This window comes from Vespa mandarinia, chromosome 8 (assembly GCF_050613455.1).
Source record: "Vespa mandarinia isolate Hongniang chromosome 8, ASM5061345v1, whole genome shotgun sequence".
NCBI classification, from domain to species: domain Eukaryota; kingdom Metazoa; phylum Arthropoda; class Insecta; order Hymenoptera; family Vespidae; genus Vespa; species Vespa mandarinia.
Genome location: NC_140817.1, coordinates 1,604,315 through 1,619,128, shown reverse-complemented (window position 1 = coordinate 1,619,128; position 14,814 = coordinate 1,604,315). Strand labels below are relative to the sequence as shown.

General features: G+C 27.3%; 2 protein-coding genes across 5 annotated transcripts; one reads left to right on the top strand and one right to left on the bottom strand.

The window, feature by feature from the left end:
- Positions 1 to 20: 20 nt before the first annotated feature.
- woc (zinc finger protein without children) lies at positions 21 to 6,552 on the bottom strand. Of its 4 annotated transcripts, none has more exons than XM_035887643.2 (12): positions 6,414 to 6,552; positions 4,050 to 6,250; positions 3,575 to 3,928; positions 2,673 to 3,487; positions 2,333 to 2,553; positions 2,001 to 2,233; positions 1,738 to 1,924; positions 1,495 to 1,620; positions 1,220 to 1,341; positions 1,003 to 1,150; positions 747 to 843; positions 21 to 637 (listed from the first exon to the last, which is right to left on the bottom strand). In XM_035887643.2, the coding sequence occupies exons 2-12, from the start codon at positions 6,210 to 6,212 to the stop codon at positions 463 to 465; spliced, it is 4,641 nt and encodes a 1,546-aa protein (XP_035743536.1). In that variant the 5' UTR covers positions 6,213 to 6,250; positions 6,414 to 6,552; the 3' UTR covers positions 21 to 462. The 4 variants fall into 4 exon arrangements, with proteins under 4 accessions (XP_035743536.1, XP_035743535.1, XP_085514842.1 ...); XM_035887642.2 differs by having other exon boundaries at positions 22 to 637; positions 747 to 846; XM_085658716.1 differs by lacking the exon at positions 21 to 637 and having other exon boundaries at positions 764 to 904.
- Positions 6,553 to 7,897: 1,345 nt separating this feature from the next.
- Positions 7,898 to 12,814, top strand: LOC118451067 (putative E3 ubiquitin-protein ligase makorin-1). Its single transcript, XM_035887209.2, has 6 exons — positions 7,898 to 8,364; positions 8,832 to 9,119; positions 9,378 to 9,717; positions 9,934 to 10,256; positions 10,348 to 10,504; positions 10,611 to 12,814. Exons 1-6 carry the CDS (start codon positions 8,330 to 8,332, stop codon positions 10,737 to 10,739), a joined length of 1,272 nt encoding a protein of 423 aa, XP_035743102.1. The 5' UTR covers positions 7,898 to 8,329; the 3' UTR covers positions 10,740 to 12,814.
- Positions 12,815 to 14,814: the final 2,000 nt, after the last annotated feature.

Genomic DNA, 14,814 nt, shown 5'->3' with positions numbered 1-14,814 from the left:
TGATCATTTCATTTACATAATTTTTATGTACGCATATATACTGTGTAGTATACAATATTTTACGTTTATTATATTATTTCATATTTTATGCCTATTACATTTATTGCTTTTTAAGAAAGTTTACACAAATAGAAACTGTTTAAATTTTGGATACATATATACTTTGCTATTCTCGTGTTTTATGTAAATGTTTTTCTCTTCTTAATCATTCTGTTTAAGTAATATAAATCAATATTGTATATAATAAGTATATATTTCTTATATTTCATTTATAATAAGAACTTATATTTATTCGGAAGTGAAAAATTTACAACAGAAATTATAAGATTCAAATAATTAATCTTCAACACATAATCACTGTAATCTATAATTATTAGTTTTTTAAAATAACATACATAAAAAACGATTAACATCTCTAGATTTTCTGTACTATTAACAGAAATGAAATTCGCGATAATATAACTAACTAGTCAATAAAGCTACATTAATTTCTTTAACCATTTTAACACGATATAACATTTTTACCAAATGTTCCTTGGCAAGTGGTGATGTCGAATACCATACTGGACTATCGGGTACACAACTTCTTTCTGGCAATAAATAGAATACATCATTGCGTGTTTTAACACTTTCTGGGCTGAAATAGATGTTAATATATAATATAAATATACAATTATAAATGATAAAGTGATAAAATTCAGAGATTTAAGTCTCCATACATAAATATTATAATAAAAAATACATACCACTTTGATAAATAAAATTCATACAATTTGACAGGACACCTCAAAGGATTTTCTTCATTTTCTTGTTGTTCGTAAACTTTCTTCTTACGTGAATTAGCTTCTAAAAGCAAGTCATAAAAATGAAGCATTTGTAAATTCTTCATAAATTTACATAAAATCTACAATGAATCCCTGATGAAACAAATCTGCATATATTTTAACGATCGATTAAACAACGCTGCATATATAGAAATATTTTTATATATTTTATACATACCAAGAGCTGACTGTGGTGGATAAAATCTTAAAAGTACATTTCTTGAACCTGGAACTTTTCCAGCAACTGTTGCAGGCTGTGCTGCCGGATTTCGTTTCCAATGTTTCATAATATGAGAGAATGATAATTGCATATGTTCTTCTACAGTCTACAAAAAAAATTGCTTTTTATAGCATTCCAAAATAGTATTATATAATGGTTATATGTGTATACCTACCACAAGATTAAAATGTTTTGTATTGAAAAACATAAGTGTACTTAAAAGTACATGTGGTGAATGAGCACCTAATTGTTTGCATTCCCACAGATGTTCTTCCTCTACTCTTGTTACAATATATTCTGCAAAATACATTAATAACTATTTAATATTGTTAGTTAAACAGTAAAATCAAATAGAAATTTTTTGTATGTAATGATTACTTAATAATTATAAAATATTAATAATTATAAAAATCTTTAAATATATTTATAATTAACTTAAATTATTCTTACGTGTATCATTATAAAGAACAGAAAATTTCTTTGCAACCTCATTTAGACAGTCTGTAAATTTTTCATAATAAGAATCTGTGAAAATATTATCTATTCTATTATTCTCAAATAAATATTGTTGTATTCCTGAAACAAACACAAACAGGTACTTTGATAAGTTTATACATATATATACCCATATATTCATATATAATTACAATAAATACTAAATAAAATTAAAAACTTTTTAATATATTAATTTACCCAAACAAAGGTAATATATTGTATCAGGAGCATATTCAGCACCATTTGGTTTTCTTACTTCTTTTACAAAAAGACACAATGAATAATTCAATTCATCTGCTGTAAGTTGTAAAAGATCTGTTTTAAATAATTTCATTTTCCTTAATGGTGTACTTTGTTTTTCTAATTCTGCATTTTTCGCTACTACCTGTTTGAACAAATGTAGAAAGGAATGTACATATGTAATCAATATATTTAATTGAATGTAATATTTAAAGAATTACCCATTGTCGCCAAGCATTAACTCCAAATGTATATTTTAAAGCCATATTGGCATCTGGCTTTTCAATAGGTTCCAAAATTCTTGGTTGAGGTGGTGGCTGAGGTTCTGGAGGAGGCATGAGTGGCATATCATTAGTAGCAGAAACGCGTCTACTTTTTTTATTTGGAGTAGATCGAGATTTGTATGGAACTACTCGTTTTCTTCCACGTGCAGTTATTGAACGTTCTATCTGAACTATAATACACGAAAATCATTTTGTTTTACTTATATAAACTTCTTATTTCTAAATTAATGCTACAAGATTTATAAATAATAAATTTATCTTTGGTATACCATCGTTATCTATAGGTGCTTCAGATTGTGCTGGAGTTTGAGTTGCTGTTATTGTATTTGATGTTAAAGCAGCTTCTAAATCAACCGCTGGTTCATCCAATTCTCCAGTAGCCATTTTTAATGCCATTTGTAACATATCACCGAAAGTATTATTAGAATCAACACCATCTGGACTAAAGTTGTCACTATGTGCATTATCATGATCACCTCCATCATCATCCCTAAGAAAAGTTTTCCAAATTGAGATCCATACAAAAGAATTTAATTAAATATAAAATAAAAGTGAAATTTTATCGACTGATATTTTAATATTTTATAAAAATTGCTTTTATATATTTACCTATCTTCCGCTGAATCAGAATCAGTCTCATTAGTTTTTTTTTCTGTAGCTACCATTTCAGCCATCATAAGAAGTTCGGCTTCAAAAGGATCAGCAGGTATCTTTTCTTGTATCCTTTTAATGTCTTTAAAAATTCCTTTAGTACTATTTCTTGTTGTAGGTATAAAAACAGGGACAGGTATAGGTAATGGGAAAGGTAATGGTATTGGAAAAGGCATACTAAACATATGTACAGGATATGGAACATAAATTGGTACCGGTATCGGAATTACCATCTGTTGAGTTTCTTCTGTTTGTGTCGATTTAGTGCATGGATGTGGACGTACAGAAACGCCTTTTGTATGCATTAAGGGTTTACATTGAGTAATTTTATTATGAATATTTGTTGGGCTAGGTGGTCTTGTGATAATCTGTTGCTTATAAATGATCTGTGGCACTTGATTTTGAACTGTAGTATTCACGTTATTTTGTGTAGTAGACGGACTAGCTTGTCCATTTCCTATAGTGGCTAAACTTGTTACTGAAGATATAACTGGCATATTTTTTTTATTTTGTATTTCATTTACTTTTGATGTATTCTGATTTGTAGTTCTTTGTGGCATTGTTCGTTTTGGCATTCCTGTTGGTACAGGATCATCACTCGATGGTATTGTTATTGGTGATTTTGTATACTGAGATTGAAAATTCATCACACAATTATATGAACAAAAATTGCGTATTGTTGCGTCTGACATCGTTAAATGATATTGTGCTTGAGAAAATTCTTTGCAGAAGTCACAATTTATACGTTTGGCTGATACTGCATTAATAGATACCTGCAAAATTAATGATTTTTTTGTATTTAAAATAACAGTATTATAAAAAATATATAGGATAGATTGAGATAAATTAATATATCATACCTGATATAATGTTAAACAATTTAAACTACACATCATCATTATTTGTCCATTTTTTAATTCTTTTTTAATCATATCAAAATTATATTTTTTTACTTTGCACCAATTACAAGGTACTATTTTCCTATTTGTAATTATAAATATATTTAAACATGTCTTAGTACAAAACGTATGGGCTTCATTTTCATAAAAGATAACAAAACTTTTCTTATTTTGTAATTCAAAAAATTGTTTGCAAGTAGAGCATTGGTCTGGATCAACTTTGTTTACAAACTTAAATGCTGCAAAACATGGCTCACTACATATAACTACTGGATTAGCTCTATCTAATTGGACTTCACAATGTACAAGTTTCTCCTATCACAAAAAAATGAAAGTATATTTTATTATATAATATATAAGATACATATATATTACATTCTATTATATACTTATATTATAGTCTCATATAAATAACCAAGTGTGTGCGTGTACTTACCTCTTGGCAGACACTACAAGATTTTTTTTCTATATTTGGAAGATCAGTAGAGCTCATTTTTGAATATTTTTCCATGCAGTTTTGGGTACAAAAATCTTTAAATTGTCCTTTGTCACCGACAGGAGCTAAAAAACCTTCGGTACCTGAACTTATATCTTTTTGACAGTAACTACATACTTTTAAACCTTTTTTAAACTCTTCTAAACACGTAGAGCAACAAAATTGTCTGACATCATAACCAAAACGTACACAATATTTTCCTAAACTTACTGCTTGAACGGAACCATTGCAATTCCTACAATAGCTTCCATATTTATTTTGAAATTTTCCTAAACACTCTTCATTACAAAATTCCATTGTTTCCCATGAAAGATTTTTTTCATCATTTGATTCAATAATTAATAAACAATTCGCACAACGTTTATCTCTTTTTGAATTAACTGTATCACTTGGTATGTCTGTTGCTCTATTATTAGCAGCTTTAAATAATGTTTTACATGTTTTAGAACATACATTGAAACTATCAACGCCAATCTTTACTTTAATTTTACATGATCTTTCTTCATTGCACTGTTTACACATTTCTTTTGATGAAATTTCTTCAATTTCAGAATTTTTAGATTCATCATCAAGATTTATAACATCAGTAGTTATCAGCACATCTTTCTCCACATTTGTATGCTGTTCTTGCGTACTTTGTATCTGCTCTTTGTTAGTATTATTGTCTGCTATAGTTCTTTCTTGATGATTTACTGTAGTACTTTCAACGCTTTCAGTAATTGATTTTTGTCCCTCTTCTTGAATAACAACTTCATCCAATGTAGATTTACTTTTATCATTATTTTTCTTTTCCATTACTTTTTCTGGTATTATCATTTTCATACTATCTGGAATAATACACAATTCATCATCCTGCCCAGGTAATATATCAGATTGTTCTTCTTCTGTTTCCATTGGTGTTACACTTCCTGCATCCTTTTTTACATGTTTATTACACCTATTAATAGATTCTGTAGTATTTGTTATCAATATATCTTCTTCTGAAAGAGTATTTTTATTTTCTGCCTTGATTGTTACAGATGAATGTGACTTATTTGGTATAGATTCAGAACATTCTTTTGAAGCAGTTGAATGATGTTCATTATCAAGAGAAATCTTATCTCTTTCATCCTCTTGTAATGAATTCACTTTTTCACTATTATTTAACTTTGTATTAAAATCAATATCTCTTGTATGAACAATATTCTGAAGAATATCACCTTGTTCGCATAGCTTTGAAAAATCAATACTTGTTTCTGTAGGACTATCCGTTTCCATTTGTTCAACATTTTCAGAAGTCAGATTGTCTCCAGCGAAAGGATCTTCAGCGTCCATAGATTGATTTTCAATTTGAGAATCACCATGTTTGTCTTGTGAGAATTGTACAAACTCAGTATTTTCTGGTACAGAAACATTTTTATCAGATGTTCCCTGATCTATGTTTGATATATCAATATCTTCATGTACATCTGAGTTTTTACTTTTTGTATCTGTGTCATTTGTAAATGATTGTGTATTATTCATGTCTATTATAGATTCTTGCTTAATTGTATCGGTTACATCTGCATTGTTTACACTTTCTTCTTGTGGAGAGCAATCCTCGATGTTCTTTGGATTAGTATTTTGTAATACTGTTTCTTTTGGATCATTAACATTATGTTCATTTATTAAATTTATAGTTTCTAATTGTTCATTCGAAATTTCATTTAAAATATTGACATCAGGAGTTGCTATACTGTTATTTTCTTTATTTATAAGAGACTGATCCGTATGTTCATCAGTAATTTGTGAAGTGGATTCCTGTGTTTTTATATTACATTCTTTTGAAATTTCATCCGTACATACATTTGAATCATTTGCAGTTTCTCTTGTGTCTGTATTTTTGACACTTGATTTCGTAGTATCAACAATTATATCCTTATCGCAAATAATTTTATCTGACTGAAGATTTTCACTAACATTTTCTTCATTTACAAGATTTATTTGATCAGGTTTTAGAGTTTCACATACAGATTTTTCTATAGAATCTTCATTTTCATTATTTGTTTGTAAACTCGTATCATTTTGTACTGGAGATAATATGTTAGATGTTTGGGCTGATGTTATGTCAATATTTGAATCCATTATTGTAAATAATCATAAAATTATGTTTCTCTATATATCTATAATTAAAAGAAATTAAAACTTGAAAAAAAAAAAAAAATATATATATATATATATAAATCATATATATATATATATATATATATATATATATATATATATATATGATTTACTTGAATTGATATTTATTTATATCTATGAAGGTATTTGAATTATACTTACTGTAAAAACTTATATACTGCTGAGATTAATATCCATTCTGCATTATATTGGATATCATCAATATTTTTGTACAAAAACCTCTTAACTAATTTTGTTAATATTAATATCCTCATGCATATGTATTATAACATGATCAACCACTATCGTTATGTTCCATCGAAGTAATAAATTAATTATCAGATATTAATTAATGTGATATATTACACATTTTTTGTATATTATTTATTTTATGTATACTATTTATTCATTTTGTCTCTTAAGTAACAGACAAAGCAACAAAGAATGATGATGAAAAACAAGTGCTGTAAAACATAAAAAAATATATTAATTAAATTATTATATAACATAAAAAAAATTGGAAGTATTATATAATTCGCATTTCACATAACGTGGCTTCGTTTATATTTATATAATTAATTTATAAACGATTCCTTCGTTGTGTTGTATTTTGTTCGGCATAATTAATTGAGGTTAGGATGACAAAGACAACTTGAACGCCATATTGTATTCAATACTTACAATTTCCTAAAGTACAATTTTGCAACTCAATGTTATTTTGAAATATTTAAATGGTTTTGACAATAATTTCGAAGAATGTTTCATACATTATGTTATAATTAAATGAACATAAAAATTAATGATAAATATTCTTTTTAAGAATAATTTCTTTTTCAGAACTTTATTCACTTCGCGATCTTTTTTACATTGAAAAGGAAAAATACATTTTAAACGGTAGGAATATCAAATCGATGTGTGTCAAAGAAACATCACCTTTTATTGGTTACAAAAAACCCACTTTATCTTTTTCGACTTCTTTTTGTATAAATAACTCAAATATACAATGTTATAGCTAAAGCAATAATCGTGGCGGCAAACTATGTATACATGTAACTACCAACTATTTCATATGTCATCTCTAACCGGCATCTGTAAATAGCAGCAGTTGGTAAGAGCCTAATGATAGAAAAAAAATTACGTTTCATATTATTAATATATGTGTGTGTGTATAAACAAACACAAAATTTAAAGTTTTATCAAAGACGGTACAAATTATTTTGTTTATATAAAATTCAATACTCTTTAAACGAATGATTTATCCAAAAAATTGCAATTATTTCATTCATTTCAAAACGTAGTTTGATCAGAAATCACATTAATGGTTATTCCTTAATTGATCCTTCTTTTCATAAAAATGATTCTGCTTATAAATCAAATATAGTTAAAATTTTAAACCAATCGGACGATACGCTCATTGAGCATAAACAGTTTAAATTGACGAGAAGATTAATAATTTGGGATCTTTTATCGAAGAAATTCTATAAGATATTATTTTTTTCATGAATTTTTACATCATTACTATTAAGAAATAAGGATATTACATAATATAATTTTAATCTTATATATAAAGATATTTTTTTTTTATTATCGATGTTCAGGAAAAAGAAAAAAGACAGTAGAAGTATGTATATATGGTTCACAAGATCTTAGGCATGCGCGATACAACACTATTGTGCATTCATCTTCGGTTAAATACTTGCATATGTGTAATGTATCTTAAATGCATATGTGTTATGTACATATAATTCTTTAACTAGCAGAATACCACTTTGAGATAGCAAATAGCGATACGGTATAGATTGATGTATGCAGACGGTAGAGTATAAGCCCTTGACAAAGAATAAAGCGTGGATTCGTGGAGGGTCTTGAGGGTTCTGGGAGGAGACAAGGAAAGGGCTTCTGCGTGTTGAACGGTTGGACGTTTGATTTCAAATTTCGTGAGGAACCCTCAAGATTCGATAAAAACGGTTATTTTACATCGCATGTGAATTTATTCGTGCCGAGATCCCCGACGGTATTTACACGCGACTCTTTGAGAACGCGTCGTTGATCAATTGTTACGGCGGAAGCTTGAGAAAATGGCCGACAATTGGACATATAGTATTGTTTGCCGGTAAGAAATCAACTTATATCTTCAAAAATTCTGTTGACCTTCGTCAATTCTTTGAAAAAATGATTAAAAGCTATCTTCATATTGATTTACTCATTGTATTCAAGGAGTATTAAATATATAATATGTAAACAAGTTAATGTAAATATTGACACAATTCCCTAAGCTGTTTACAACCGTGAAATTTAAATTTGTAAAATTATTAAACTAAAATAGCAGTTCATTTCAACAACGAAATGTTCTATAATTTCTACTGATAAATATGTCTTTTTTTATTAGTTAAATAATATGTACATATATTATGTTGATTGATATTAGTTAATTAAATCATATATTGTTATATACCAAACTATATTTGTGGTTACTTCGATATCATACTTAAATAGAATTGATATTAAAAATGTATAGGAAAGATCAATTTGATCTGAAAATGTATATTCATATCAATGTCATATCTATATTATGTTTAGATATTTTAAAAATGGCATGTGTCGTGGAGGGAATAACTGCAGATATCGCCATGTTCAAACTGCTCGTCATGATTCAAGCGCGAATGAAACAGAAATATCGTCCACTCCTACGTCCAATTCTACTTGTCACTTTTTTAAATATGGCACATGCAAGTTTGGCAATCAATGCCATTTTCTCCATAGTTCTGAAACCATTGGTAATGCATGTACACAGACCAATTTACGAGAAAGTTCTTCATTAAGACAACGTACTACCACTACTTCAACTTCAGTGGAGTTAAAAAATACGTATGTCGCATATACTATATTATGTCACAATTATATTTAAAAGGTATTCTCCTCTTTGGTCTTATGGATAATATAGCACAGATCTTGGTATCTGATTGATAATGATTAAAAAATATAAAAAGAAATTATTATTTTAGAATTACAAACTTTTAATACAGCCAAGACCTGAGCTTTAAGTATATTTATAAAACACACTTTGTTGGTACATTTTTTTTTGTTAGAATATAATAATGTCGTAAGAATTATTTATGTTTGCAGCAAGGACAACAGTATTCATATAGCTGAAGAATGGGTCAAAGCTCCTGAATTTATACCTTCAACTGTTTCATCAGTTGCTGGTTCTTCTACATCCAACAATGAAATGTTTAATACTTCAGGAACATCAACTGGTACATCCAAACCACTTTCATATGCTCAAGCTGTAAATCCAACTGGTCAAGCTTCTGATCCTTCATTGGAACCCCTTTGCCCATATGCTGAAGCTACAGGAATTTGTAAAAAACCTAACTGCACATATTTGCACGGAGATATTTGCGAATTGTGTAGTCATGCAGCTCTTCATCCGTATAATGAAGAACTTCGGAAAAAGCATACAAATGTGAGTATATATTTATCAGCTATGTCATTTATTTTTTTATTGGTATTTTTTAATTCCTTAAACTTCAATATTAGCTAGGATAATATATTTTATATTAGATCTTATAAATACATTAGCAAATATAAAAGAATATTAGTTAGTAATAACAAACTAGTATATAAAAAATGTGTAGTACGTAATTAAATATTGGAATATGTAATATCAATTTTTATATAGGCATGTGTTAAACAACATGAAGTTGACATGGAACTATCTTTTGCTATTCAACGTAGCAGAGAAAAATCTTGCGGTGTCTGTTTTGAAACAATAATGGAAAAGTCATCACGTGAACAAAGGTTTGGTATTTTGCCAAACTGTAATCACTGTTTTTGTTTAACCTGCATTAGAAAATGGAGGCAAGCTAAACAGTTCGATAATAAAATAATAAGAGCTTGTCCAGAATGCCGTGTCACTTCTGATTTTGTGTGCCCTAGTATGTATTGGGTTGATACAAAAGAAGAAAAAGAAAAATTAATCATGGATTATAAAGATGCGTTAAGGTAGAAGAAATTAAATGTGTTTTGTTTTTTTTGTTTTCTTTTTTCTTTCTTTTTTTTTTTACAAATATATAATAAAATATGCTTATTGCAGTACTAAGGATTGCAAATACTTTAACAAAGGTCGTGGGAAATGTCCATTTGGTAATAAATGCTTTTATCTACACGCTTTACCAGATGGTACTAAAACAGACGTTGGTCCACCTGTTCGTCAGCGTCGTAATGCCGATTCCGATACTGATATCATACAAGTAAGTATAGCTTATTATAATACTATATTAAATTAAAATATTTTGATTAATGACGTTGAATTATTAGGTGAGATTCTAATTGTAAAATTGAATTTATTTCTCATAGCAATTGATCTTATGGGACTTCCTTGAAGGCAGAGATGATCACTTGATGTATATAGATTTCGAAGATATTGTACCATTCTTTTCAGACTCGGAAGAATCTGATTGGTCTGATTACGAAGTAGCATTGTAGTTGTGCTAAGTGTGCTAGTTGACTGTTGTAGCACTGCTTTGATACTACTGTTATCATTGCCGTTGTTGCCGCTACTAGTACTATTCATTTCATTTGTCGTGTTCTAGTGGTTTCAGCATCGGAATGAGTCAATAGTATTCAAATTGTTTGAGTGATTATATTGAAAAATATCCCAGCTTCATTTCACCTTTTGTACGTGTGTTACAAATAATGATAATCACATAAGATCAATACGTGATTATAAGCTTGGTAATTTGAATAAGTACTACAAATAGTTGGTCATACAAAGTTTTAGATTTATAGCAATAGAACGTACTTATTAAATATCCTATTACCTGTGGAATCATTTCTTTTTCACGTTATAACTGCAGTTAATAATTGATTATAAATATTCTAATTGAATCGTACGTCGGAATACTTAATCCTTTCAGCGCTGAAATTTTTAATGACACGCACATATAGTGCGTTGTCCACTTACTGTGATAAAACACACTGGACTGAATACTTTTTTACGTTTTATGTGTGTGCTCTGTCGGAATCGTACGCTATATTATTTCACACACTATTGTATATTGCAAAATATTCAATAAAAATATTTATTTAAAGTTTATCGATAATGTGGCCAGATTACTTCTACATAAAAATGACAATTAGATATATAAATAATTACAAAACGCATACGTGTTTATAGTATATTCAGATACATTCATATTTGAACGCATATACGGGTTCGAAATAATATAAAGTCCATAGCGCTGAAAGGTTTAAAGTATTCTAAATGCGCATTAATGTGTTTAATTTATATTAATATTGTATAGAAATTATAAACTCTTATGTGTTTATTCTGATATAGAAACATAATTTTTGTTGCATCAAGAGAGCCAAGATTAATGTAACATTAAAAGTGATAATTGCTAGAGTTTGTTTAATTGAAATTATGATAAACCTCCAATATAAAATATTTTAGTCCATCTTGCTCTAATCCATACTCAATGTTGAATCGTATTATTCTCCATAAAATATACAAACTTTGTGGACTTTATAATTATTTTCCTTTTTTTGATAACGATCAACTTTTTTTCCCCATGTTATGGTTTCCATAAAACCAATAAAATTATAATAAATGAGAGCATTAAATATTTTATATTTTTCATATAATGTATATATTTTTTACAATTTCGTTTTATAATTTGATGTTTTGTTATGCTTGAAAAAAAATTGTTAATGTAATTTATTCTGAATAAACTATTGTAATATATTTTTATCCATGAGAAATTATTTGTTAATATTAATATTTATATACATATTTATGGAGAATAAAACAGTATACTATATCAAATATAGAGCAAATGAAGATCTGATAGGTATACTAGATTGTCAACTACTCACTTTAAAAGTTGCAGTTATACATTGTCGCCTACCTCTTATATTATGGCTCTGCGAATCTTTAAAAATTTCTTTAAATTATTAAAATTGTATAGTGTTATTCTCTACAATTGATACTGATAGACTATTCATATAAATGCGTACGCTCATATAAATATATATATATGTGAGGATGTGTGAATGAAGTGAAACAGATTAGTGAACGAGATACAAAAAGACTTTGGCACTATTTGTGAGTAATAAATTAGTGGTTGAACATGGCTTTCACAAAAATTATAAGCTAGTGGACAAACAATGAAGAACTGTTACATTTAGCGGGCTTTAAATTATAACGAAATTAATTGATTTTATAGCCCGCATTCCAATGATATCTATATATATTACGTTTTTATAAAAATATTATATATAATAGCGGCACGTCCCTAATAACGTCTACGTCATGCAACAAAAAATTTATCTATTATCCTACACGAATAATTGTAGCAATGCGCAAAAAGCTCCATTAAAGTTACATAAATTAACAATAATGGAAATATATTGATAATTGCTTTCAGTTTACAAAGATTTGTAATATTTTTTTAAGTATCTAATCAAACTGTTTTCATTCATTGTTATGATCTAATATTCTCATAGGATGTTTCATATATACTTTTAAACATTGTCTTTTCAATATTATTTTTTTAAAACAGCATGTTTCTAATTATATAATAATTCCATATCGTAATATTTTAATAAAGTGGCTACGTCTATTATTTTTTATCCTAATAAAGGTCTATGATTTTATTATGTATTCGTTATTATTTTATGCAAAAGTATAGTCAGATTATATATATTAATGTAAGTCAAAATATAACGTTAAATCATGAAATTTTTTTTACAAAATTACTTGTGAGCGACTTTATTAAAAATTTAGTACTGATAACATCTACAATCGATGTATATGTACCTGTTAGAGTTATTTGTTATATTTTTTGTTTTATTACATATTTATATTCCAAATTAACTTTCATACTAATTATCTCACTTACATGATATTATTTTGTAAACTAATTAAGTATTTGTCAAACCTTAAAAATGTTTTTCATGTTTTTTCTATCTGTACTTAGTACAATATAATTTACATTCAGTAATCCTTACATTTGGAGCATAATGGTTTAATTGTGTTTAAGATATATTTTGTGGTACATATATGTTGACCAATATTATACCCTGAAAGATGAACATATGTACTATATGATATCTATCATAGTTGCTTTGTATTATTTTACATTTTGAGAATGAGGAAGGGGAGATAAATAACATTCTTAATATCAATGGCTTTTTTTATAAATTATACTATGAAGATCTCTTTTGTAACCGTTTTAAACAGGCAATTATATTTTTTATATTTATTTATTATGCTTTGATTTTCAAAATAATTATGAAAAATAATCATGCTTAAAATTACTTTTTTTATGAGAGCATTTAAATAATAATAATAATAATAGTATTAAAATTCATGTAAGAGGATTATTAAATGAATAAATTATTGGCAACGCATATCTTTAAGAATAAAATTCTAAAAATTTTAAAGAGAGAACTCTCTCTCTCTCTCTACATTTAAATATTTAATGTAAGTTAAAATTACTTTATATTATCTTTATATAATAAGATTAGATACGAATTTCTTCTATGTTATATATAGTAATATTTTTTAAAAAGTGTGCCACACAATACATGTAGTAAACACCTTTAATATTAATGATTCCCACTCTTTCACTGTCAGCTATATATGCCCTTGTTAATTAATTAAAATTATTACTGATTATAGAACGTTTATATCACAATTATAAGAAAAACACAATTTATTCTGTAATAAATAAATACAAATCGTTTTTTAGTTTTCTATCACCGCTATATAGGGTGCCCTAAGTATTAAAGATTTTAAGTATTTACAATATTGTGAGCTTAATTAATAAGACCCTGTGAAGACATTAAGATGATTTCTTAGTCATCTCTGATATTGATAACTCTTGTTAGTTGTCATTAATTTGTATATTTAGACAAGTTCGATGATAAGAGTAAGTCATAATTGGCTTTAATTTTATTTCTCACACAATAATATATATATTTTTGTTATTAAAAGTAGAAAAATGAAATAAATATAGTGAATCTGTGCATAGACATCGCGTTATTTATATCTTGTCTTTTAAATCTATGTTTCCTTTTTTTTTTTTCAAGTATATAATTACTAATTGTATTCTAAAATTAATAATTTTGAGATAATTTTCGATGTTTTATTATATTTTATAATATTCATATTTGATAAATTTTTATACTATTTAGCAATATTAAATGTAATAGTTGATTATATTTATGAATATATAAAAATGAATATTATAAAAAACGTTTAAAGAAATCAGTAATCATTTTATTCTCATAACTATATAATATTTGATAGAGTCAATAAAATACCGCTCACCGCGTTCCCGCAAATTAATGAGAGAACGCGAATTCTTTTGAAGAATCCCGTGAAGCTCGTAAAGTTGATGGGCTTTAATAAATATAGATATAATGTCTGGGAAGGGAAAGTAATATTCTTATTAATTGTGGGCGTGTCAGTATAGAATTCATTCGAAACTTTTAAACAGTCTGATGTGTGATCCTTTGTCCTGATGACCTTGCCGGCCCATGATTGTTGCTTTGATCT